This window comes from Manis pentadactyla, chromosome 9 (genome assembly GCF_030020395.1).
Source record: "Manis pentadactyla isolate mManPen7 chromosome 9, mManPen7.hap1, whole genome shotgun sequence".
Taxonomy (NCBI): domain Eukaryota; kingdom Metazoa; phylum Chordata; class Mammalia; order Pholidota; family Manidae; genus Manis; species Manis pentadactyla.
In genome coordinates, this window is record NC_080027.1 from 23257076 (window position 1) to 23283884 (window position 26809).

At 36.4% G+C, this 26809-nt stretch overlaps 1 protein-coding gene across 14 annotated transcripts in view; it reads right to left on the reverse strand.

Annotated features, from left to right (window-relative positions):
• CEP295 (centrosomal protein 295) overlaps positions 1-26809 on the reverse strand; it is a 42599-nt gene that overhangs the window by 9556 nt on the left and 6234 nt on the right. For 11 of the 14 annotated variants that reach the window (XR_008999177.1, XR_008999178.1, XM_057507113.1 and 8 more), the window contains 12 exons: positions 24851-24946; positions 21337-21477; positions 18955-19138; positions 18565-18732; positions 16198-16419; positions 10742-10831; positions 10490-10593; positions 8465-8602; positions 7957-8054; positions 4171-7663; positions 2979-3144; positions 2701-2844 (listed from right to left, as the gene is read on the reverse strand). Coding sequence is in view for 12 of the 14 variants with exons in the window: in XM_057507113.1 (XP_057363096.1) it covers positions 2701-2844; positions 2979-3144; positions 4171-7663; positions 7957-8054; positions 8465-8602; positions 10490-10593; positions 10742-10831; positions 16198-16419; positions 18565-18732; positions 18955-19138; positions 21337-21477; positions 24851-24946 (5044 nt within the window). In the remaining 2 variants the exon portion in view is untranslated. The remainder of the gene's footprint in view (positions 1-2700; positions 2845-2978; positions 3145-4170; positions 7664-7956; positions 8055-8464; positions 8603-10489; positions 10594-10741; positions 10832-16197; positions 16420-18564; positions 18733-18954; positions 19139-21336; positions 21478-24850; positions 24947-26809) is intronic. The other 3 variants (XM_057507121.1, XM_057507124.1, XM_057507123.1) reach the window with 3 other exon arrangements.

The window sequence follows — 26809 nt, forward strand, 5'->3', positions numbered from 1 at the left end:
GGTGGCAAAGGTGGAAGGAAGGGATAGAATGTTAAGAAAATCAGTAGTATTAAAAGGAATTCTTCATCTTTAACCCAGGTCTGACTCCAATATGTCAACAGCTAGGCTTATCTCAAGCTTGGAAGATCTTTCTTTGAAAAAACTAAACTGTAAATTTGCTTCAAGGAAAAGAGCTACAGATACAAAAAATTGAGAGTTCCCAACGGAAAGCCACCTTTTCCAATTAAGTCTAGCAATATATAAGGCCCCCACCTACAGGATTTCCAATTAGCCTGTTAGCAGTCCTCTCAAATATGCAAAGTATTAGAGAAAACCCTTCAAAATATCAGACAGAAACAACAAAAAAGGAATAGTCCAAACAAAGAAAATACAGGTACCCAAACAAAAAACTAAATATTCAAAGTTGGTAATACTTTGCATCCATGAAACAAAAGCAAGATACTATGAAAAAGGAAAAAAAATCAGGAAAAAGAGCAAAACTTTAGAAACTACAATTTGATAGTCAAGAAATTCATAAGTTGAGGATATTCTCCCAGAAGGTAACCAAAGGAAAAAGAAATAGAAGAAAAGAAAATTGATCGATTAATATAAATCAGTGTTCCTCAACATTATTTTTATCATGTACCTAAGGAGCATTTTTAGGCTTTTCTTCTCCCTTGCCTCCTAAGTCCATAAAATCTTAAAAACTTCACATATATTGTATACCTTTTAATGTACATCTGTACTTTGATGCATAAAAAGAGTTAAGACTTTTTCAACTCCTCAAGAACAATGTTTGTCCCCCTGGGGGAAATAACAGCCTTGTTAAGAATGCATGATACAGGTCATCCAACTTCCAACTAAAAGGTGTTCCACAGAGAAAATGGTGTGATCTCAAATTACATTAGAGGTATTTAATGTAAGTATTAGTATGGGAAGACAGACATTCAACACAAACTTTAAGCAAATGAAAAAAAGGAAAAAAGTTTTAAAAGAAGGATATATAATGCGTAGCATACGAATTGTCTCAGCAGTGAAAAAATACATACACAACAGCATGATGATACTTTTGCTTGATTTTGCTAAAATCCACTGCTAACTATAGAGGTAAATACAAGAAGAAACATCAGAAAAACATGAAAAGTGACTGCTTCTGGTGAATAAAATTAAGGCATTAGGGGTGGGTGGTGGAAGGAAGAAATGTCATTTCAGATTACAAACATTGAGCGCTATTTGTCCCTTTTAACTACTTGCCTGTAGTATTTTGATTAAAAGTATTCTCCAAAGAAGTGTGATACAGGCTAGGATGAAAGTTTTCCAGGAGCACGAGAGGGATCCCTGATAGTTCACAAAAAGTTTACCAGAGAAGTGGCACTTAACCAAACCGTGCAGTGAGAAGGGCCTGGCACATGAAGCTAGGGGGCTTAGACTTCATTGACATTTACTCCTTGAATCAAAGGGAAATCATTAAAGAGTTCTAAAAAGGGAAACACAAAAGAAGATCACTCTGAATATACCATGGGAAAATGAATTAGCCATAGCTAGACTGGGAACAGGGAGACATCGGAGTTGTAGCAGCCATTCAAGAAAGAAATGATAGCCTAAATTGAGTAGTGGTGGGAAGAGAAGCAGGTAGAAGATTCCAGAACAGACCAAAGAGAACTGAGAACTGGTGATTTACTAGGTGTCAGGTGTACAGACAAGGGTAGTGTTGAGACCTACATCTGGGTACTTTTCACTAAAAAAAGGCTTCTGAAGGACAAGGAGGTAGAGGTGAGGGGATATAAAGCTTTCCCTTTTAGACAAGATGACATTTTTACAATCTCTAACATGATTCATTGTTATAGGAATTAATGGTGAGAATTTCCCAAAGTTCATCCTTAATCAGGGAAAACACTAATCAATTCATGAACAGCTGTGGTTTGCAAGAGTTGGAAATTGGAGAAAAGCTCCCAAAGCCCAGTAATAAGTTCATTACTCTATAACTTTCATAGACATAACAAGAAAGCAGAAGGGGACTAATTCTTAAGAGTTAGTTTCCATCTCTGCCTTCCTTCCTTCTTCCAGCCAGAACAAATGTACATAATTTCATGGCTTAAGATTAAAATAGTCAATATTAACATTATACTTATATGAAAACCAGTCTATTGACAAAGCTAATTTTCCTCCTCAAAAAAAGGATTTACTTTGATAAAAATAATCAAGAAAATTATCTGGTGAGTCTGAAATCTAAGGATTACAGGGAGAAATTTTTCTAGATTATTGGATCTAGGTAGAAGTTCAAAGAAATGTATGTGCTGTAACTGCTAAAGCCAGGATTTTAAGCATAATTATCCTATAAAAGACAAAGGAAAGGAGCAGTGAAGGGGCTGAAGTAGAAAAGCAGCAAGGGCAAAGAGAAAAAACTGCGTAATATCCTAAAGAAATCGGTTTAGAAGGCAGACCTCAAAGAAGGTGCAGGGAAGGAAGCAGGAGTGTTGGAACATGAGACATCGAGGAATGTTCTATTGTAAATTTGTTTTCTCCATACACAAGAAACTAGTTATCTAATGCAACACCTCTTTAAGTCCAAATTACAAATACTTTTATGTAAACCATTGTTTTCCTTTCGCGAGTACCCACAGCCTAAATTTCTAAAACAACAAAAAAATGGGCATCCTGAAAAAAATGTAGGAAATTGGCAAACTATTAAAAGTCATATTTTATCAATCATCTGTTTACCTAGTAAAGAAATTTTGCCACTTGCTGGTGATTCCACCTCTTGTATAGCACTAAGCTCATGCTGGTTCAAGTCCAATCCACATTTAACTTTCGCCACAGGTGGCTTTGAGGATCTCCTGCCCAGTTCTTTGTCCAGATGCTCCCCTAATCAAGTCAGTAATAAAGTTAGGCACAACACAAACCTGCTACCAAACCACTTTTTTTCACCCAGCAAGTTGCAGGAGGTTGAAGCAGAGAATGATTTGTAAGATAATCACAATAAAATGCAATCATCTCACCACTGTGCTTGGCACTACTATCTCCTGAAAGCAGTGGATCATCATCAGAGTCGCTCCGACCTGCAAGGCTGATGTTTTCCTGATCATTTCTCGCTAGGTGTTGTAAATGAGGAGGCCACTCTCTGTGCTTCTGGGTGAAATCATTTTCAACTGTGGGCTTATTTGTCTGAAAAAGTGGATAGATGAGGGTGGACGATGACACAGGGTGAGGGATCATGTTAACAAATTCATTAGATTTATATCTCCCTTCTTAAATTAGAACCTCAACTAAATAAATAGTTCCATCAGTCATACAATTACAAATTTATTCACAGATACAATAAGAAATGCTTCTAATATTGAAAGGGTGGTATTTCCATTCACAACAATGGACCTAAACATTAGCCTCTACAGTATCTTTCAATAAGAGATTGCACTTAAGTATCCCCTCTGCTTTTCTTTCCCCTTTACTTTTCCTTAAAATGACCAGTAAATCCCCAGATCTCAAATTCTTATGAAGTCAACCAAGCTTCTCCTGAACATCAAAGGATTTGTAAAATTCTATTTAGGCTACCTTATATATTTAAAAAGTCGCCTTTTAAAATAAAATGGACACATTCATATTTAGGAGAATATACTTGTCTCCCTTATAGAGAAACTAGGAGCATCTGAGCGACCGTGCCAGAGTCCTAACAATTTAGGAACAAGCAGCAGGTCCAACTGCCCATCAGCCTAAATTCAAGCCAGTTTTACAACAGGTGTTAACTGTCACCTAAAGAAAAAGATGATACTGACTTATGTGCAAATGTCAACAAAGTGCTATATAGAAAGCACAGGGTCAGCTATTTGCTCAAGAGAAATTCTGCTAACTAGTTATTTTACAATGTAATCTTACGGTGAGCTCAAAACCCATTGTAACAAAACTTCAAGTGACAATCTACATTTTCAGTGGTGTTTGCATTTGGTTGTATACAATTACTGGCTGAATTTAGCTGAGCTTCAGATAACTATTAACTTCATGAACACTATGTGAGGTGGATCCATTTTTATGTTTTAATCTCTACATTGTTTGAAGTAGAAAATTAAAGCACAGTTAAGGTCAAATCACTTATTCTCAGTAACTAAGAACTGACTTAGGCCTAGGATTAAAACACATATTTAGTTTGAGTTATGTTCACTGGTTAGTTCTTAGATACTCAAGTTTAATACACACCTGACTGCCTTTAAAGAAGTCCTTCACAGTCTCTTGATGTTTCCGGATATGTTGCTGTAATTCTGTTTGTCTCTGCACAAGCAATTTTTCTTGGACTTTTTGGCTATAATGCAGGATCTCTTTTTGTAGATCCAACTGCTTTTGAAGCCCCACATTATCTTGCTGAGCTAAGACAGGTTGTGAAAAACTTAAAAGTGTACCTTGAAATCTTGGGATAGCTGAATCACTTGAGGGACCTGTGTGTTCACTCTTGGATGAATATAATTCACATGTGTTTTCAGATTTAACTTCAGCAAAAGGTAGTGAAATAAATGCACGTTCTGTTTCTTTGGGTAGAAAAGACAAAAAGGAAACAGCATGATCTGATTTACTTTCAATCAACTCACTTTGTTTGTCCAAAAGCAATTCTTCCTGGGCTTTTTCGGCAGAATGTGTCGCTTCTCTCTGGACGACCAGTTGTGTTGTCAAATGGTCTTGCTGAGGCAGAACAGGCTGTGATGAACACAAACACCCATCCTGTGATCTGGGGACCTCAGGATGACTTGAGGGAATAGTACCATTACTTCCAGTTGGAAAAGCCTTTGGGATTCTTTCAGAGTCAGCAACAGGCAGTGGTACCCGGGATAAGGGTGAAGAGGAGCTTACCTGCTCAGATGATACCCTTTTCTCCAACTTACTTAGCTTCTGCAGAAGCACTTCCTCCTGGGCTTCCTGTCTCAAGCCCATGGCTTCCCACTGCGTGTCTAACTGCTGCTGCAGTGCTTTCAAATCACTATGGCAAAGTTGGACAAAATGCTCAGAAGGTAACTGTTCCTCCAATCTATGTTGCCTTGGCAAAACCAATTCTTTCTGGGTCTTCTCGTGACAGGGAAGGGAATCTGTCCGGGCATTCAGGTGTTCTTGTTGAAGTGCAGTCAGATCTTGTTGAGGTAAAATAGGCTGTGATAAACCTAAAAGCCTATCGGACAATCTTGGTATTTCAGAATGACCCAGTGAAGCTGTATTATCACTCTTAGCTGAACAAGGTTCTTGGATTCTTCCAGATTCACTAGGAGGTAATGAAGCAAATGAATGCTGTACAACTAGGGGTAAGAAGGAAGAGGTACCAACCTGCTCAGAAGATACTCTTTCCCTCCACTCCTTCTGTTTATGTAATTCCTCCTGAGCGTCCCGTCTACATTGAACGATAGCTTCCCTCTGTGTAGCTAACTGTTCTTGAAGTACTTTCAAATTATCTTGTTGAGGCTGGATAAGCTGTGATATCCTCAAAAGCCTATCCTGCAATTGTGGAATCTTCAAATGACTTGCAGGAATTTTACTATTGCTCTCTGTTGTAAGAGGTCCTGGGGCTGTACTAGATTCAGCAAAAGACAACGAAGTAAGTGAAAGCTTTCCTAACTGAGGTATGAGGGAGGAGAGGCCAGTTTGTTCAGAAGACATACCTCCTTGGGTTTTCTTGCTAAAAGGAAGGGTCTCCTCCTCTGTGTCTAGCCGTTCTTGGTGTTTCTCCAAATTATCTTGAGGTTGTGTATGTTGTGAAAATCTCAGTAATCTTTGTTGAAATTCTGGGATCTTAAAATGGCTTAAGGGAACTGTACTGTCACTCTTGACTGACATAAATTCCTGGAATCTTTCAGATTCAGCTACCTGGGACAGGGATAAAGAGACACCAGTCTGTTCAGAAATTCTTTTTCCTAACTCACTTGGTTTGTGTACAAATTCCTCAGTTGCTTGTTCAGTATCCAGCATTACCCTCTTTATGTGTGACTGTTCTGGGACTGCCAACTTTTCTTGCTGTGGCAGACTATGCGGTGGCAAACTGAGAGACGCATCCTGTAATGTTGGGGTCACAGAATGCCTTGAAGGAATAATATGATCCCTCTCAGAAAAACAAATGTTCTGAATTCTTCCAGGCTCGGTTTTAGCAGAAGCTTGTGAAGCAACTGCACACTGAGCAACCACTGGTGGGAATGAAGAACTCATCTGCCCAGACTTGCTGTACTCCAAATCCCTTTGTCTGTATAAAAGTAATTCTGCCTGGGCTTTGTGCCTAGCCTGAAGAGCATCCCTCTGTGCAGTCAGCTGTTTTTGGAGCAACTTCAAACTATCATGTAAAGGTAGGAGTTGCTGTAGGAAACTCGAAGGTCCAGTGTGAGATTTGGGGATTTCAGACTGGCTTGAGAGAAATCCTGTCTCCCTCTTAGATAAATACTGCTCCTGGATTTCTCCAGATTGAGTACCAGCAGAAGATAGTGAAGTAAATGTATGCTTAGCCACCTGAGATGGGAGAGAAGGAGGATCAGTCTGTTCAGACAATACTCCTCCATCCAATTCACTTTGTTTACGCACATACAATACCTCCTGGGCTTCCATCCTAGCCTGAAGGTTGTCCCTCTGAATATTTAACTGTTCTTGGAGCAACTTTAAATTACCCTGCTGTGCTAAGATAGGCTGTGAAAAACTCAAAAGCCTATCCTGAAGTTGTGGGACCCCAGGATGGCCTGAGGAAACTGCAGAATCATTTGTGGTTGGAGAAGAGTCCTGGATTCTCCCTGATTCACTTTTTGCATGAGGAAGTAGAGCAAATGAATCCAGCAGTACCGATGGAAGGAATAGAGAGAGGCCTGTTTGCCCTTCCGATTCTTTCTGTTTGCACAAAAGCAACTGTTCCTGAGCTTCCTGTTTTGACCGAAGAACCTCCTTCTGCAGGTCTAACTGCTCTTGGAGAGCCTTCACATTACTCTGCTGGACTGTGACAGTCTCTGAGGAAGGCAGAGACTTATCCTGAATTTGGCTGATTACAGAAACTGTACTTTTGCTCAAGGCTGAAAAGGGTTCCTGTATTTTTCCAGACTCAACTTTGGCAGGCAGAGAATTAAAAGAACGCTCAGCTGCCAGTGGCAGAAGTGAAGAAAGTTCAGTTCGCTTAGAAGATAGGCTTTCTCTGTTCTCTGAGAACATCTGCTGAGAGCCTAAAGTTTGAGAAGTTGCTGCCTTAGATGTTTCAGGTATTCCTCTAGCATCCTGTAATATTAGTGGTCTGTCATGTGACAAAGCTCCTGAAAGTGTATGAGAATCTTTAGGGAACAATTTATAGTCTCTCTGTTGTGTTTTAGTCTGTGAGAATTGCTTTAGCTGTTCTTGTGATTCCAAAGATTGCTTGGCTAAAATATCTGAAGTGATTAATGCTTCTGTTGTTTCTACCTGTCTTCGTGAAAAGTGATTTTTTTTCAGAACCTGAAAATAATTTTGTTCTAATTCGGAAATCTGCATGGGTTGTAGAGGTTGGTATTTGTTAGGATTCAGCTTGGGTCTCTGACCTTGATCCCAATGTTCCAGTCTAACAGGGGGTCTTTCAGATTTCTGTGTTGGTATTGGTAAAACCGAATCAGGTATCAATGATGTAGCTGACATGGATGAGTACTTTCCTTTTAACATAGTCTGATAATCAAGTAATTGTTTCCTGGCTGTTTCAACAGACTGTCTGTGAAATCTATCAACAACAAACAGAAACAAACATTATTTTTTTGATAAAAAAAAAAAATGCCCCATATTCTCAACTGTCTGCACATTAAACTTAATGGACAGAAATCTATAGTTGGCCATATCATGATGGAAAAGGACAATGTTCACACTGCCCTTTGAGAAATCTGTATATCATAGTCCTGAGGGAATCCTAATCAGATAGACCTTCATATAAAACAGATAAAAAGTCCTGAAGTTGTGGGACCCTAGGATGTGGGACAGTCAGACACTGTCATATATAAACTGTACCCCAGTTAATACCTGTTTTGCTGCAAAAGCTGATGTTGATAGTCACGAATCATTTTCCTATGATCATGTTTATCAGAACTTACAGTGCATGATGCTGGAGCAGTGCCAACCTAATAAGAGATAAAGCTACTAAACCAAAGGTAAAATCTAGAAACAAGTACTAAAGTATTTATATAAACAGAAGTTCCACTGTAAATGTCCATGTAACTTTATTTTTTACCAAAAAAGACTACAAATTCCATTATTAAGAAATGAAATAATACACCATTCTCCTCTAGTGCCAGTTCAAGAGTTAGTATGTAACATACATATTACATACTAATCATGGTCATATAAACTGGCACCCTCCAGAAACTGAAAAATGAAAGCCATTAGCTCTGTATAAGAATATATATTAAAAAAAACCAAAAAATAATACCAAATAAAATTTAGAAATGCATTTTACTTTTCTGAGTGCTGAGAGTGTCCATATTTTCTTATCCCTACAATCTACGTGGGGATGGGATTTCCTGCGTCCTACCCCAGTCTGCTGAGTTTCTTTCTTTTTTTCTTCTTTCAGCTGAGCCCTGAAGCAATCAGCTTCTAATCTTAACTTCTGTTGTTCAATTTGTTCAAGTAATTCCAACTGCTTTTGCTTCTGCTCTTCTATTTCCATTACCTAATTAATAGAAATAATATGATCTATTAACAAACTCATACAAAAGAAAAATTTATATGCATTACAATAACAAGAAATAGGTCATTACCAGCAGTACCAATTATCTGAGAAAAAAATGATGTTTTATCTCTGTTATTGTCACTACCAAGAGGAGGAAGGGAATGGCAGATGAAGAGAAAGGAAGAGAAGTAAAAAGAGGTAGAAGGCAAGAAAAAATAAACACATTAACTATTTCTATTTCCTCGGAGCATAGGGAAACTGATCGCCTCTGAAGATCCACCTCCAGAGAAGCAGCAAATGATGCGATAGCCAAATTTTGTGTTCACATCTTTAATTTTAAACTGTTCTCTGGAAGAATATGACTAAGGGAATTAAATACCAAGCCCTCCCAAAACACTTGGATTTCTTAGGCATACCCATAAAGGGGTGCAGTTATCTAGAAGCCAAATAATAATACAATGAGCAACATTGTGCCTTTTTTGTTGGGTGTACAACAGATGGGAAGAAAAATTACAGAAGGATGACATTAATATCATACCCACTCCACACAGACCCAATAAGAACATATGTCAGAGTAACTCTAAGTTTCATGAGGACGAGGGTTATTAGTCTGTCTGGTTGCCTATTAAACCCAGCACTTATTACAGTCCCTGACACATACATAATGTGAATATTTACTCATTAAGTAGAAAAAGAAATGTGAAGTTTTATTGAGAGGAACACTTCTAGAGATAGTGAGGAATGATTTTTTTCAAAATAAAAAATGTCTCAATTTGATACTTTACCTATTCCCCATCAGGCAGCTGTGGCCATAGCTGAGTTCCCATCTTCGTCTTCCTTACTTTCCCTTACTGTGTTTATAGACTGTTTACATTCCCACAGCACCTCCAGAACTGCACTATGGACAGTCACTAGCTACATGTGACGATTAAAAATTAACTCAACTTGGCAGAACAATGTATACAGTATGTAGCATTTTGGGAAAAAATGCAAAGAGGTACATCTGTGTTTGTATCCAAGAGGCCTTTTCTGGAAGGATATACTGTTTGCATTTTTCCATGTGCAACTATTTCTTGTTTAAAAGCTAACTTAAAAAATTAAGAGTATAAAGCTCATTAATAATTAAAAATGATTTACACTTTTAAGCCACAGTAATTTGACAAAAAAAAAAAATTAACTCAACTTCAATAAGATTTATGATTCAGTTCCTTAGTTGTAGTAGTTGTATTTCCAGTACTCAACATCCCATGTAGCTAGTGGCTACCGTACTGGACATGGTTATGGAACCATATCATAATTCTATTATCATAGAAGATAAAATTCTCTTTCTCCCAACTTAATTTTTTTAAAAACTATGACTATAAATTGATGCAGTAACAATTAGCCTCTTTCAAGGTACTTTTGTATTTAAAAAGATTTTATCGAAGTAAATGAGTCCAAAATTTAGTTAGGAAGGTTGAATTTAAAATTTTTCTTCCATAATACTTTTTCTAAAAAAACTTTTGGGTTTACAAAGCCCAGCTGAGTGTCTAATATTATGATAGGGACTCACTTACTCACAAATATTTGCTGTGCGCTTACCATATGTATACATCATTGCATCAGAAATTACGAAAGATAAACTGAACTTTATAAAAAGCCAGTCTCTGCTGTAAAAAACTGTTTAGGGAAGATATATACAAAAGTTTAAAATACAAAGCAAAATGCAGGAGGGGCCAAATGAGTAGTACAAGCAGAGATTAAGTACTTTCTACCAGTTAAACACATAAGGTAAGGTTGAAGAAAACATCAAAAGTAGCCAGATATTATGTCAAATTTCATTGCTCAAACAAAATTATAGTACCTAGGGGAAGAAAGAAAACTTTAAAAATAAAAATATCGGATTACCTGTCTCTGCCTTGCTGCCATTCTAATTCTGGCTGCTGCTTCTTGAGGATGCAGTAAAACTGAACTTTGAGCTACAGTTGTGAGAGATTGAGTCTCATTTATTTCTAAAAGAGTCCCCAAAACAAAAATTAGTTTCAGTAATTTAGAATTGACACCACTACCATGCCCTTTGTTCACTTATTAAATGTAATTTTTTTAAGAAAAAGATGTGAAGAGTCAAGTTTAATTTGAGGATGTGACAGAAAGAAATACCTTGTTCCTTTACAGAGTCTGCATCACATGAACGTGGTTCACTAGAAAGTGGGCCAGAGTCAACTGTTGTTAGTATATCACTTTCAACAACTGTAAGAGATACATTATAATGTTACCATTGTCAAGCTTAAATCTGAACAAAATAACAAAAATCTGCATTCATGAAAAGAATTCATTCTTGGTCCACATGTCTGTCTTATTAAGATCTAATCACCTTCCAGATGACCACACATTTTATCCATTAAACTCAAGTCTGATTAAAAAATTAAAATTGTGAGCCAGAAGAAAAAATGAAGAACTGATTTAAAAGGTATGCTGACAGTTTCAAACACAATGGAAACGCACAAAAGGAGTATGAATAAGCAAGGTACCAAAGTTTAAAAAGAGAAGTTAAATAAATGTGAGTGTATCTTTGACATATTTAGATACTAGGATTTTGATTACTCATGACATCAGAGCAGAGAAGTTAAGCAATTTCCTTTGACCTTTTTAGTAGCTAGAAACTCCACATCAAGCATTCATTCATCACTCATTTATTCACCCAGTACCTATTTAAAGTGCTGTATGTTGGGGATACCATGATACATAAGAAAAGGCCTTTAGGAGGTTTTATAGGGTGAGTGGGGTCATAAGCATTACATAATCATCCTAGAAAACATAAAATTAGAAACTGTGATAAGTATTACATAAGAAAAATAAAGGGTCATGCAATAGAATATTACAGGGGGATCTGAATCAGACTAGGAGCTGAGATTTCTTTTAGGAAATGACATTTAAGCAGACATCTGAAAGGTAAGGAGGGATCAGGCAGGTAAAGAATGTGGGGATGCTCAGATCTTTCCAAACACATCAGCAGGTATCCTCACAGGCCCTGTGGGGATAAAACGCTCAGTTCATTCAAGGAACTGGAAAAAGATCAATGAATACAGGTGTAGTCAGACAAGGGGGAGAATGAGGCAAGATGAGGCTAGGGAAAGCCTATCCCCACAAGGCCTTTTTCAAAATAACTTGTAATGGGCTGAAACTAAGAGCCCCCTTTGACTGAATCCCAACACCAAGTACTCTTTCTCCCACTTCTTTGGCCATTCTTTTCTAGTGCTTTTGCTGTTTGCCCCTTCACTAACCATTTTCTAAATGCTGGAGGCCCTTCAGATGGCCTTTTAAGTCCTCTTCTCACTGAATTCTTTCTTCTAAAAGAGTTATTCCATGTCCATGGCTTTAAATATTATACATCTGACTTCTAAACTTGCCCCTTTTGCTTTAAACTATGATTAATTCAGCAACTAACTGAGCACTGGTCTAGGCTCTGGGGATATAGCAACAAACAAAACCAAGTTCTTACCCTCACAGACGTCACGTTCTGTGACTGCAGAACGGGCAAGGTGGAGAGGGGCAGGTGTCAAGACAAGAAGCAAATAAGCAGAAAAGTCAACTTATGGTCCAGATGTTGTTAAGAGGTATGGAGAAAAAGCAGAGTAAAGGGGATAAGGAGTGAAGGATATGTATGAGGTGGAAGGGCAGAAGCTTGCTGTTTTGTGTAGAGTGGTCAGAGAAGGCCTTACTGAGAAAGTGGTATTTGAGCAAATATTTAAAGAAAGGGAGAATAAGCCATAGAAATATCCAAGAGCATTCCAGCCAAAAAGACCAGGAAGTGCAGAGACCATGTAAGTCATGTTTGCTGTGTCTGAGGGTCACCCAGAAAGCCAGTGCCTACAGTGCAGTGGTGGGGAGGGAAGTATGGCAGAAAATGAAGTCAGACACATGGAGGATGAGAGAAGTGGGGTGTGTACCTGCACACCTGCATTCTGATGCCACTGTAAGCATGCTGGTGGTTACAAAAATGGGTAGTTGTTGGAGGGCTTCCCCTAGAGGAACAGCACAAGCTGATGTGCATTTTAAAATGATGACTCCAGGAATTGATTATAGCAGAGAGGGGCAAACACTGAAAACAGAGACCAATAAGGAAGCTACGGCAAGAATCTACATTAGGAATGAACTTCACTTAAACTAGGATGGTAGGTGGTGAGAAATGGTTAGACTTTGGACATATTTTGAGAGTAGGATCAACAGGAATTGCTGATGGGTTTCAATTTCGATAAAAGAGGGTATCAGAATGACAAGCTTTTTGGCTTGAGCAAGGTAATTTTATTGCCACTTATTGGATTGTCTGAAAAGCAGGTGGAAGGTGGGAGGGGCTATCAAGAATTCAGTTTTGGAAAAGCTGAAGATGTGATTAGATATATGATGGATGTTTAAATAAATGAGTGGAGTTCAAAGGAGAGATCAAGCCTATAAATCTGCAACTGAAAGTCATCAGTATATAGATGATAATGTAGTCGTGCCAGTAGAGGTCAACCAAGGAGAATGGCTACAAAGAGAAAACATTGCAGAAACAAGCCCTAGGGACCAGTGGTTGTGGAGATGAGGATAAGCAGCAGAGGAAACTATGACAGGAGCCAGTGAGGTGGGAAAACCAAGAAAGAGTGACGGTAAGAAGTCAATGAAGAAATTATTTCCAGGTGTCCTGTTCAGTGCTTAGGATAAAATAAAAAATCTAATTATGGACTAAAAGTCACTTCTATCAGAAGCCTGGTAGCAAAACATTTCCCTACAAATCTAATCACATCTTTAAAAAATATCCAGAAGATAAAACTCAAGAAAAACTCTAAATCAAAGAGGAGTTATATCATCACCATTCCATTTGTCAGTATATATTTCAAGTAGATGCTGTTGGCTTGATCTCTGTAACTTCTGGAAATATATTTAATAGGCTATTTATCTACCAAAAAAAAATTCTTTAAAACTAAGGAAGAATAGGGGGGACCTGGTATAGGGGTGAGCCTAGTAAACAAAGTATTCGTCATGTAAGTGTAGATTAATGTTAAAAAAAAAAAAAAAAGCAGTTCCTGTGTGGTGACCTCCAATGAGCTCTACACAATGATATAAAGGGCATATAAAAGTGTAGGCAAAGGGTCTGTTTGTGTTTATACAGAAGATCAAAGCCTAATTGGGCTACCCCGAAAATGAACTAAGATACAATATGAAAGAGAACTTCCAACATCAGCACTCTCGGGAGGACTAATGCCAGAAGATGATCATCAAAAAACCCCAACAAAGATCCATGCACTGCTACAGCTGTAGATGCACTCATCCCACCAGCTCCTGGACTTGCCATGGGAATGAAGGAGATATCTTAGCTGGCCTGTGCATACAGTAAAACATCAAATTTGACTGGATCTATACTGTTGGAACTCAATCAAGAATTAGGAGAAGTGCAAATTATAGCGCTCCAAAATCTTACAACTACAGACTATTTACTGTTAAAAGAACATAAGGGATGTGAACATTCCCCAGGAATGGGTTGTTTTAATTTGTCTGATTTCTCTCAGACTGTTCAATTTCAGTTGGACAATATCCACCATATCATAGATAAGTTTTCACAAATGCCTATGGTGCCTAACTGGTTTTCTTGGTTTCACTGGAGATGGCTGGTAATTACAGGTATGCTTTGGTTATGTAACTATACTCCTGTTATGTTAATGTGTGTGCGCAATTTAAGTAGTAGCTTAAAACCTATACATGCTGAAGTTACTCTACGAGAAGATATGTCAAAGAAATAATCAATCTTCCCATGTTTTCTTCCGCCTGCTACTTCTATAGCTTGTCTTCTTCCTTCCTAATTACAACCCTTAAATAGAATTCTTGCCTCATATCAAATTTACCGAGTATCATAATTCTTCCAAGTGGTAAAGACACCTCAAGACAAATGCTGGGCATAGAAGCCACAGGGCATAAATCTGCAAAGAAGTAAGAAGCTAACCATTTCAAACAATAAGGCTCCTCTCTCACTTACCAACTTTACATTTCCCTGTATGGCCCCGGAAGATGACTGGTTAGCCAGAGACGGGTAAGATTCCTCAAGGGAGGAACAAACTAAGACAGGCGCAGTCGCAGGGTGTCATCAGGTGAGAAATTGGGGATCAACAGAGGTGAGGCTTGGAACCTCACCCCCCATGTTCTGAGAGAAATCTTCCGCATACGTGGATGTTTTATTGCCCGTGTCTAGCGTGGATTAACACATAGGCTACAGGCACACACCTGATCATCTACATTTGCTCTCTTACAACACTAAACTATGTTTTCTACCTTTATCTTGTATCTACCTACCACTTCAGCATTTTATTAAAAATAATAATAATAAAGAAATGAGGTATCCACATATAAATCAAGTATAAAAATCAAATGAGTATTCATATTTGAACTGTTTATAGTTCATAATGCATGAGCAAAACCGAAAGCTTCTGTGATGACTGCCCTTGTAATGTTCACCATGCAACTTATTCACTATGTAAGAATTTGTTCTCCATGTAAGAACTTGTTCGTTATGCTTCAGAAGATTGGAGACTGACGAAAATTAGGCTTGGGGTGGATTAATGATTGTGCATTGAGCATTGACCACCCTATACAGAATTTTATTGTTGTTAACAACCGTTTGATCAATAAATATGAGAGATGCCCTCACAAAAAAAAATATATATATATATATATACACGCACTTCCAATTGTAAAATAAATAAGTAACCGGGATGTAATGTATAGCATAAGGAATATAGTCAAAATATTGTAACAACTTGGTATGGTGATAGCTGGTACCTAGAATTAGAATTAACATGTATATAAATGTTGAATCACTGTGTTGTACACCTGAAACTAATGTAATACTTTGTGTCAACTACCCTTCAATAAAAAACTAAAAAAAACTAAGGAAGAAACCAAATCTCTGGTGATAATGTAAAATAAGCACACAATACAATACACTCAAAAGCTCTTAATGTTCAATCTCTTTCAAGGAATTTTTTCAAGGGTTGTTCCTAAGGAAGTAATTAAAGATGTGGGCAAAGAGATTTTCTGAAACTGGAAAATTATAGTTTTGCTAAAAGGAAGCTCAATGTAACACAAGAAATAACAAGAAAAATTAGAAACAGCCTAAATGTCTCAACAAGGAATGATTAATTTTGGTTCATCAATTGCAGTGGAATTAATATTTGTATGAATACTACTACTACACTGAAAGTGGTTGGGAAGGAGATTCACCAAGAGTTTTAATGTGTATCGCCTTTAAGTGGCAGCATTATAGGCTTTAAGATGTCTCCTTCCTTTTAACCTCTATTCTTTGATTCTGTTGTAAGTACTACATAAGAAAAATAAAGGGTTATGCAACAGAATATTACAGGGGGATCTGAATTATACTAGGAGCTCAGATGACATTTCTTTTAGGAAATGACATTTAAGCAGATATCTGAAAGGTAAGGAGGGATCAGGCAGGTAAAGAATGTGGGGATGCCCAGATCCTTCCAAATAGATCAGCAGGTATCCTCATAGAAATGAGCACATTTTTTTAAAACAATTTAGAAAGAGTTTATGTGCTATAAAATGAAACTACTGAAGAGAACCACCTTGTTCCTGCTCAGACGATAATGTTCTATCTTCACTAGCAGTTGCTCCTGATTCAACTGTTTGTGTTTTACTCTCAGTTTCACTAATAGTTGTAATCATTTCACTTTCATCCTCAGATGTGGATTTAATTGTCCAGAGAGATTTTTGGCTTCGGATTTTGTTTAATAATTTTTTAAAAAGAATTTTTGAAGGGACCTGGTGGGTCTTCATTGCCAAAGGAACTAAAAGAAAAAAAAAATTTATTCAGTACCTATTACATACCAGATATTCTATCTTTATACTTAGTTACCACACTTAACTACTAGTTAAAACAAAACACAACTTTATTTTCCTCAACATTTATAATTTAACAACATACACAACACTGTTCAACCCTAATCATAATTTTATAACCAGGAATAATTTTTTTCAACTTAAGTAAAGGCACCAAAATTCAATTGCTTTCCATTATGTATGCAACACAAATTTCATGCTTAAAAATTTATCAGGAAGATGTTTATGCTGCTTGCTAAATGAAGGCAGAATGCATCTCTCTTAATTTGTGGATAAGATTAGCATTTGAAATATGTGCTGTAACATTCTATACCCTATGCTAGACAAGGATCCCAAATAAGGCTCTGTACTTCTAGTAGGCCACAGAGGAAAACATATACAAGTTATTACCTTAAAAGCAAATCAAGTCCTCCCTAATTATTCCTGGTCCTAGCTGAAGAAAATTTCTCCCACCTGTCTTCATAAAGAGACCCCCCATCCCCCCTACCCCCCACCCCCATCCACTTCCACCCCCAACTTCAGTTAAAAAAAATTCTTGTTTACTTAAACATCCACGTTGGCTGACGGTATGACATCAAAACTCAGTACAATACACTAATAGTTCTCTAAGGGGACAAAACTGTGTTGCAAAGATATAGTTCTCTGGCTTAAGGAATAAAATTTCAGAAATCTGCAGAGGTTGAAAAGTGGCAGGATGTAGTTTTGTCTAACCCACTTTTTAAAAAATCTTTCTGAATTATAACTTACAAACAAAAAAGTATACAAGACCTAAGTGTCCGTACACCTATGTAACACCGTCCAGATCATTCTGTGGAACATTTCCAGCACCCAGAAGACTCCTTCATGCCCCTCCCCAATCAAATTACCCTTGAAGGCAGTCATTACTCTAACCTTGAGGCCAGATTAGTTTTGCCTGTGTTTTTTCTTTTCTTCCAACTTCCTACAAATATGTAATTATATTTAGGTATTATTTCCTGCCTGGCTTCTTTCACTCATCATTAGTCTATACTCATTCACTTTTAAGAAATAAATTAGTTGCCAATATTTAAATATAAGGATTTTAAAATCAGTGGGACTTCCAAGTTCTTTTGAAAAATCAAGAGCTGGCAACACCAAGCCAGCAATCTCAAATGGGTCAGCAGGAGCTCTTAGATAATTCTGACAAAAGAGAGATCTAAATGATATTCCCAATTAAAAAAATTAAAAAGCTGGATGAAATAATAAAAATCTCTTCTTAAAGGCCTTGCTCACCTGGCAAGAAAATGAAAGATTTTGCAAAGGCCAGAAATGAACTTCAGTTGGGAATGGTGGAATGCAAGTGAGCCCTGAACTCATCTTCTGAAGTTCATACCAAACCACAGCAGTGTGGGCCTAAGAGAAAGGATAGAGCCCAGAGCCTCCTTCAAGGGATCTCGCAGGAGACCCACATAAAGGTGGAGCCCCCAAGGGCGGTCTCTCCACAGTGTAGGATGAAGATGGTGAGAAAACCTGAGTAGTTTTCAACAATGGCAATATTAGCAGGCATGGAGGAAAAAAGAGGTCAAAATAAAGAGAATTTGGTCTCTAAGGAGATGTGGAGTAGAAGAGAGGGCAGTAACTCTCACTGGTCTGGCTTGGAGAACTGCAGACTATAGTATCATTCACTGACATGAGGAAGACAGGAAGACAAGGTCTCAGTAGGCAGCAGGAGATGAAAAAGTTTAGAATGGTGTAGATAAAAATGAAGTTCAGAGAGAGATCAAGTTTGCACTGGTCATCATCACACGTGAAGTGCCTAGCAGTAACTGACGCAGTAGGATCTCTTTGGTGATTTGATTAAAGTCTACAAAATGCTGACCTTCCAAATGAATTCAGAATTTAACACCGAACTTAAATAAACTATAAAAATCTTCAGACCATATGTATCTATGAATAAAATAACTTTCCTTTGTATATGAAGATCTTTAATGACGGAAATCTGAAAACTTTGTTTCCTCCTTTCATTCCTATCATTACTATTAGTCACTGTTTGCTAATTATACCAGACTTTGCTATTAGTGAATGATTAGCATTTTTCTATGAAATATTATAATATTCAGCTCAGAAGTTTTTACCGTATGCTTCACTAGAACATATCATTTTGGCTTCTGTCACTGGTATGTTTTCAGTTTCCTCTAAATTTTCTTGTTCCATTGAAACGTCCAGTTCTTTATCTTGGATCTGATCAGTCATCGTGGGCAAAGGCTCTGGTTCAAGGTGCAAAATCAGGTTTCCTTTCACCTCTCAAATAAAGAAATATAGAGACCTGTTTCCATTTCAGAATGACTAAAAAGAACTTCAACACAGAATTTTAAGGGCCATGATGGTTTCTAAGTTAAAATATGAGGGCCTTTTTCAAACTAAGAACTCATTTCCAAAAAAAAAATTTGCTTCAACAATACAAATGTTATTTTCCCACCAAAACAGTTAAAAGAACTGTTGAAAGTTTACTGAAAATATCTTACTCCTGTCTGCATTGTACATGTCTTCAAAGGCAAATTCCAGCTCTCTCTGCCAATCTTCTTTCATTTCACTCCGTCTGTACGGAGGTTCAAGGAGCTGTGGCGGCATTCGTGCTACAGTCTGTCTCCTGCGTGCCAGGTCCTCTTGTTGTAGCTGTTTGAGTTCTTTCATTAGTTTCTCTTGATTCTTCAAGAACAAAGAGAATTAACAACAGTTGAGTCACAAACTTGGACTAGAAACATTAAGAGTGAGGGAAAAGTGGAGAACTCATGAAGAACAAGGACTGGAGTTCCGTCCCCTCCTCCACAATCTATTCTACTGCAAAAAGACAATTAATGTACTCATTCAAAAAAATATCTTGTGAATGCCAGATACCATGCTAGATGGTTAGGCCACAACACTTCAAAAATATCTGCCAGGTACAGATTTCCTTTCTCGGCATAGTTATGAAACTACATTCTGTTTAAGTTGCCAGGGCTCCTGTAATGTACTTTGTTCCAGTTCTCTGTGCAGCCAGTCTCAAGTAAGCAGCAGGACCCAGACTGACTGCAGCTTACCAGACGGTATTTCTTGTTACTTCACACTCATAAATCCTCATGATTTACAAGTATGTATCTCTTTAAACTTAAAAAATGCGGCTAATGTGCAACTTTAAGGATAATACCAGTGAGGCTAACTAACCGAATTTTGGTGGTACAAGATAGAAGGGGAGATAAGGGAATACCTCTCATCATTTGGGGCAAGGATTTAGCCAGAGAACAGTGGTGAAGGAGGAGGAGGAGTACCAGAAGGAAAAACAAGCATAGCACAGAGGTATGGAGATGCAGGCACAGGGTGTCCGAGAGAGCACACTGTTTGTTACAGACAGGGTATGGGGAGCAAGGTTGGTTAAGGAAAAAGGCAAAGTTGGAGAGGCATGGAGAGGCCACATACTTGTTCTAACTGATACTAGCAGGAAATAAGCTCCCACTGCACAATGGGGCAGAAAGGTTCAGACAGGGGAAAAGGAAATCCTTCAGTGGTTCTGACGACCATTCTTGTGTAAGAGTCACTAAGCCTATGAAAAGGTGGAGAGCCTGTACGACACAGTGTTTGTCAAGTGATGACACACATTACTTATTCTTATGTAAAACTTTAAATAATTTGTTATTTGGAGATGAGTTTGCCACGCCCTGAAAAAGATCAAATTACGAACAAATTTATTCCATTTATATTAAGATTTAAATCATCTCATTAAATTAACTTCAGAGTTTTTGAATAACTGCTATTTCTGGCTCATTCAATGTCTGGCTTTATTCTACTTGAATTATTTATAATAACACCACCACCACTGACATTTACTGTGAGCTTATGAAATTCCAGGCACAATTCGAAGGGCTTTAGTAAACTCATTTGATCTTCACAAAACAAATGATGAAACAAAGCTCGGATAGAGTAGGTAACTTGCCTGAGATCAAACAGCTAAACAATGAGGAAGGGAGGAAAATCCAGGATGACAGACCTGGAAGTGCACTTTCTTAATCACTAAATATGACTGATTGATTTAAAATGGAAGAATGTGTTCAGTTCATGATTGCTTTCCACATGTTTCTACAGAGGAGAATTACTGGTAATAATTCAGACATTCGGCTGTTTTAGTCAAAATTAATTCCCAATTTATCAAACCTAAAAATTTATGGGAGAAGGCCATAATTTGTTCAAACTGTGCAAATGAACCTTAGATCACTTAATTCCCACAGATTTACTTAACCCATCCTTTGGATGAGTGTTTAAAACATCCCTTAATGTTTAAAACATCCAAATGCATTAGTCTAATTAGTCAGAAAATAAAATTTCTAAAGAGATAAATCATTTATATGCTATATTTCAAGAATAAACACTCACTAAACAATCAGCATGACAGAAGTGAAGCTAAAACCATAGCCAGTTTTCACTATACATATTTTACAGCTGTGACAGTCACTTTTTCAAAGCTCTTTGATAGCAAGTATCATGACTCTACCTTCCAGTCAATACTCTGAAAAGATAACAGGTGCTTTGCTCAATATTTAATGAATCAAATCCAAAAATGTGCATAGCATAATTGAAATTCAAATAATTAAATCAGAAAAGGGACTGATTTATTCTCAGGCTATTTTTGGACTGATAAAAATATTCTTTTAATAAATTCATCATTAGTAAAAATTTTAGAAAAGCAATATACTATAAGTGAGAATCTGAATTTGAAACAGGAGGTAAAAGCAAGCTGGGAACCTTGAAATGGCATGAATCAGACTATTTTCACATTCCTCATACCTCTGTACTTTGAGCCCATTCACTAATCAGTTCTACAGTGCTGCGGGCAAGTCTATCAGCAGTTGTCACAGCCAAAATTCAATTCTTACTTGAGCCAAATGGATCTTTTTCATTGCTTGGGAACCCCGCACGTGTGCCTTTTCACTCTGTTGCATTCTCTGTTGCTCTGCTTGTTTTTGTAGTTCTTCCAATCTTTTAGCTTCTTCTTCAGCAGCCAAATGAGGGTCTGGCTAGCAGTCAAGTAATAACATATTTCAGACAATTTAAAAATGTGTGAAACAAAGTGATAAGTAAAAAACAAACAATTTTAAAATCACGTTTTCTATTTATAAAAAATTAAATGATAAAAAGATGTAAAATGTCCATTCTTTATCAACAGCATATATGAATAAAAATCAAATTGTTAGTGTAAAGTTGTACAAGTTGTTCATTTTAAACTAGATTATACTATGCTGAACCAAACACATTCCTCTATCATTTTTTAAAGAAATTCCATTAAAAGGACAATGTTGAAAGGTAAAACACTAGTAGTTAAGAAACCACAAACATCAAAGGTCACGTAAAGGAAACACTGAGATTTGCCTGGTTTTCAGCCACCTGCTGCTTGGCTTCAGCCTCAGGAAGGCCAAATCACCAAAACAGCGACTTTAACATAATTTCTGACTTCTCTTAGAACTGTGTTGATAATCAATGATCAAGTGATGGTACTGCCTGCTGCCATCTCATTGACATAACAATACTAGTATCAGATAAGGGGGGAGGGAGGAACACATAACTTGATTTATTTACACCTTCATTTACAAATGCAGGTAAACATTTCAAATGTAACTTTAAGTAAAAAAAATCTTATGATCTTGAAAGCCATTAGCTATATATGTAAGATTATTTATAACTCAGTGAGATAAATAGGTAAAAAGACTGACAGTTAATATATAAAGAAAGAGTACACTGGACAAACAAGTCTTTGGAAAAATATCCCTTTTGAGTTAGTAAGGATTTATGCAAATCTAAATACCAGACAGAACAAAGGTTAGATTATAATCTCTATAAAATTAGTGTATTAACACACATAACATTAAATAAAATATCCTTTAAGAACAATATTCCATTCCATTTAGGACATGAGGTTTTCAAGAAAAAATTTGTTTGGGAACTCTTCACATTGTTTGAGGTTGAATTAAAAACAGAATGCCAAAGTGTTAAAGGAAGGAAAAACTACAAAACATAAACATGCATAATAAAATGTTTAGTCTAGACATAATGAGATATTTGAAGGATATAAAGGATTAGAGAAAAATTACATACCCAAACTAATTTTATTCTGCCCTAACTTCAAAACAAGATTTTACAAGAATGTATTAGGAAGACAATCCCTTATAGATTCGTGTCAATGTAATTAAAAACTTAAAACACAAATCTGACTGAAATAATTCTGATTACATCTTCAGTGGTTGAACTCAAAAGGTATGTACAATCTGCAAACACTGTAAATCCCAAGCAAAAATTTTTTTTAGAAAACATTTTTCTGAAAAACTTTTTCATGAATTATTATCTGCAGTGCACAGAATGGTAAGTGATATAATTAGAATGTTACTTCTGCACCTTGTAGGGGAGACATTTGGACAGCAATCTTCTAACTAGGATAGTATGGTAAACTAATGAACTGAACTGTTTTTGCTTTACTTGTCTGTATGTTTCTGCAGCAAATACAGTGGATCAGATTGGAAAAATGGTTTTAGGGTGAAAAAACTATTTTTAACAAATGCTACACAACTGCTGTTAACAAAGGATCAAACACAATGAAAACCACGAGTAATTAGAAATTTTAAGCATATGATGTTCTGTTTAATTGTTTGTACAGAAAGTAAAGGAAGCAAAACATAATTTAGAGAATAACTAGCTCCAAGTAGGAATAGAGCAGGCCACCTTCATCTTCTTCAGCCAAGGACAAACTGTACAACATATATGAGATCTTAGCACTACTTTATCAGGATATTCAAACCAAATATGATAGCAGCTATCACATATTAAAGAAGCTGACTGAACAACTACAAGTATTTAACTGCAGAAAGATGCTCAAACCAAACATACATGCTAAGAGTACAAGTATTTTTTACATGGTACGTGCTGTAAAGATCCTATCGTTCTACTCCAGGAAAAATGCTAAATTATTGTGCATGTGATATAAGCGTATTCACAGATAATTTTGTTACCTGGAAAACCTAGCACAATGCTCCACTGTCACAATTTAAACTCAAGGCTTAAGGACAGATTTTTCTCAGGTGATGGATGCCGTGAAGAACAAATTGAAAATATCGGAATGCTTTAGTTTGTGGGACTGTTTTTAAAAAACTGTATCGTAACTACTGATCTAAACTTTAAGTACTGAAATTGAAGAAGAGATACATCTTTTAGTTATTATCAAAGAGGAAAGTTTAATAACTTATTGCAACATCGTCAGCAGTATCCTTCTCTAGGCAAGCTGTGTTACACTAGCTCTAAGCTAGAGCTGGGCAAAAATAAGACTTTCTTCATCCATCGTAGTTGAAAGGGAACATCTACAAATATGTAGTCTAGTAACCACAAGAATAAGTGAGAAACAGACTGAAGTTATTGTTCTTACATTATAATATTTAGGTTGTAATAATTTATGATTTTAAGCAAATTCCAAGATTTACTTTTGTTTCTTAGAAGTTAATTCTATGATGCTTATACTCCTTTTAGGTCCTGACTGAATACTTATTTTAACACTTGCTATTGAGCATGTGTATTTGCTGCATCCTAAACTCCATATGAATTTTACATTGAGAAAGTTTATTTTCCTAGTTGCCAAATATATCCATAAGAAACAAAAATTAAAACCCACTGTTACAAAGATATTTATAACAAGATTATCATGTTACTCTTAAGACTGGCAATAATTTTTAAGCCACAATATCCATACACACAAGGATATGATAAAATAAATGGTCATTCTCAAGTTGCTGAGGCTTTTAAAAGGCAATTTAATAATCCATATCAAGTATCTGTATCAAATGCTATACAATTTGAAATCAATAATTTATCTTCTAGAAGTCCACTCTAAACACAGTTGTAGACAAAAATGTACAAGATTATGTTTGCATTACTTACAGAAGCAGAAAAAAAAGGGAGAATGGTTAAATTCTAGGATGAAATATTAAGTGCCTATTAAAAATCATGTTTTGAAAATGTGTGTATGTTTATATACATTAATGAATTCATTTATGTATTAACAACATTACATTTTGGTGATGGAATCACAGGTATTTTCCCTATAGTTTATGTTTACGTGTTTAATTCCAAATTTTTAACAAAGAGCATATATTATTTTTATGATTACAAAGGTTTTAAAATCTGCTATTTAAAAATATACCATTTAAGTAATTAACTCCTTTCATATGAAATCATCATTCATATTAACATGACATAATTCAAAGCATACTTAAAAGATAGCCTAAGATGGTTAGTAGAGGTGTTTCAACTTCGGTATCTGAGAACATACACAGAACCAAGACATAGCTTAATTCAATGAACAGAGAAATAATAAAAGGGAGGATCATGAACAAACAGTAAGTCGGTCACCTGCTTTGTGCCCATCTCTCTATTCACAAAACTGTAAAGATGATGGTAGGTAGAGCTACTAGTTTCCACATTAGTAATTCTCTTTACTTCAATGTTCTGAAAAATGGAACATAGAAAACAGATAGTTAGGTTAAAAGTACTTACATTTAAAGTTGAATCCAATGAAAAAATTTTGTTTTTTAATCCATCATCCTTATTTGTTTTTTTCACATGGGACCATGTACTGTATTTCCATTAAACTAGAATTTAGGTTTAAAAACTAATTATATTTAGGCAAGAATACTAACTAGGTGATGCTAATTAGTTTAAAGCATCACATCAGGAGGCACGTAATAGCTTTATTCCCATTATTGATTCTCAATTTGATCATTTGGTTCAGTGGTTCATGCCCAGTGATAAGAGAAGTTCCCTTCTTTATTCAAACAGAAGCAGAACAATGAATAAATGTAGAATGATGGCAAGTACCTGTCTGGTGCCAAAATACCACTTCACAGATTTCTTGGTAACTGAAGATAAAAAGGTTACCAAAGGGAGAGGTGTGGGAGGGTGGGTGGGGAGGGAGGGAGAAGGGGATTGAGGGGTATTATGATTGGCACACACAGTGTGGGGGGGTATCATGGGGAAGACAGTGTAGCACAGAAAAGGCAAATAGTGAATCTGTGGCATCTTACTACACTGATGGACAGTTACTGCATTGGGGTGTGGGGGGGACTTGATAATATGGGTAAATGTAGTAACCACATTGTTTTTTCATGTGAAACCTTCATAAGAGTGTATATCAATCATACCTTAATAAAAAATTAAAAAAAAAAAAATAAATAAATAAAAATAAAAAATAAAAAAGCTGGCTAGGGTTAGGGGAGATAATGTTCCAGAGACAAAACGAAAGCAACGGCTGAACCCTGACTGGATTCTGGTTTAAAAAGAGTAGTGAGAATGCTGACGGACAGTGACTGTAACGGAGATTGTGGGAGGGACCTGGTGAAGGGGGGAGCCTAGTAAACAAATGTTCTGCATATAACTGTAGATTAATGATAACAAAAAAAAAAGAGTAGTAAAATAAGACAGTTTAGGAACAACTAAAGTATTTTGATTATAGACTGTAGATTAAATTGTATTAAGGGATTAACATTAATTTTCTTAGAATGATACTATAGTTGCATATGAGAATGTCCTTGTTCTTACAAGAGGCATGCTGAAGTATGTAGGATGAAATGTCCTCTCCATAACCTCCATTCAGATGTACACATATCTACAGGCAATTACTTGAAGTTTATACACAATGCAAACAGCTATTCACTGCACCCTTCTTTCAACTTCTTTGTATTTTGAAAATGTTCTAATAAAATGTTGAGGGAAAAAATACTCACACATTTACATATAATTCACATTTACCAAACTGCTTACACAGAATGTTTTATTTGCTTTTTGTAAATTTTTGACTATGGCTTGTTAGGAACATTAGAAAATATGACAAAGGTAATCAAAAGGCATCACAGATAAATACTGCCAGCCTTTTAACATGGTACCAAGGGAGTGACTGAAAGCTGATTCTTCCATTTGAACCTTACGGGATCAAGTATCACATGGCAGATGGCTTAACATAAAAGCAGGCTGATAAAATGAGAGGCTTAAGAGGTGAATATCTGGTACTTAACGCTAATCGCATATACATAAAATATACTTGTATAACTAAATATAAAAATAAATAAAGATATACAATTAAAGTAGCTAACCATGTATTTCAATGTTTTTTACCTCTACTTATTAGCTAAAAATAACTGTAATTTTGATAAAAAATAGCCTTTTCAATAACCACAAGCTAGTGTGAAAAAGGGAACCAATACCTTTTAAAATTTCCACTTTAATGTTTTTTTCAAAAGCAAGCTCTAAAATCACTAATCCAAATATTTTACTCACAAATATAGACCTCTCTTGTCATTTTATATAATCTTGTAT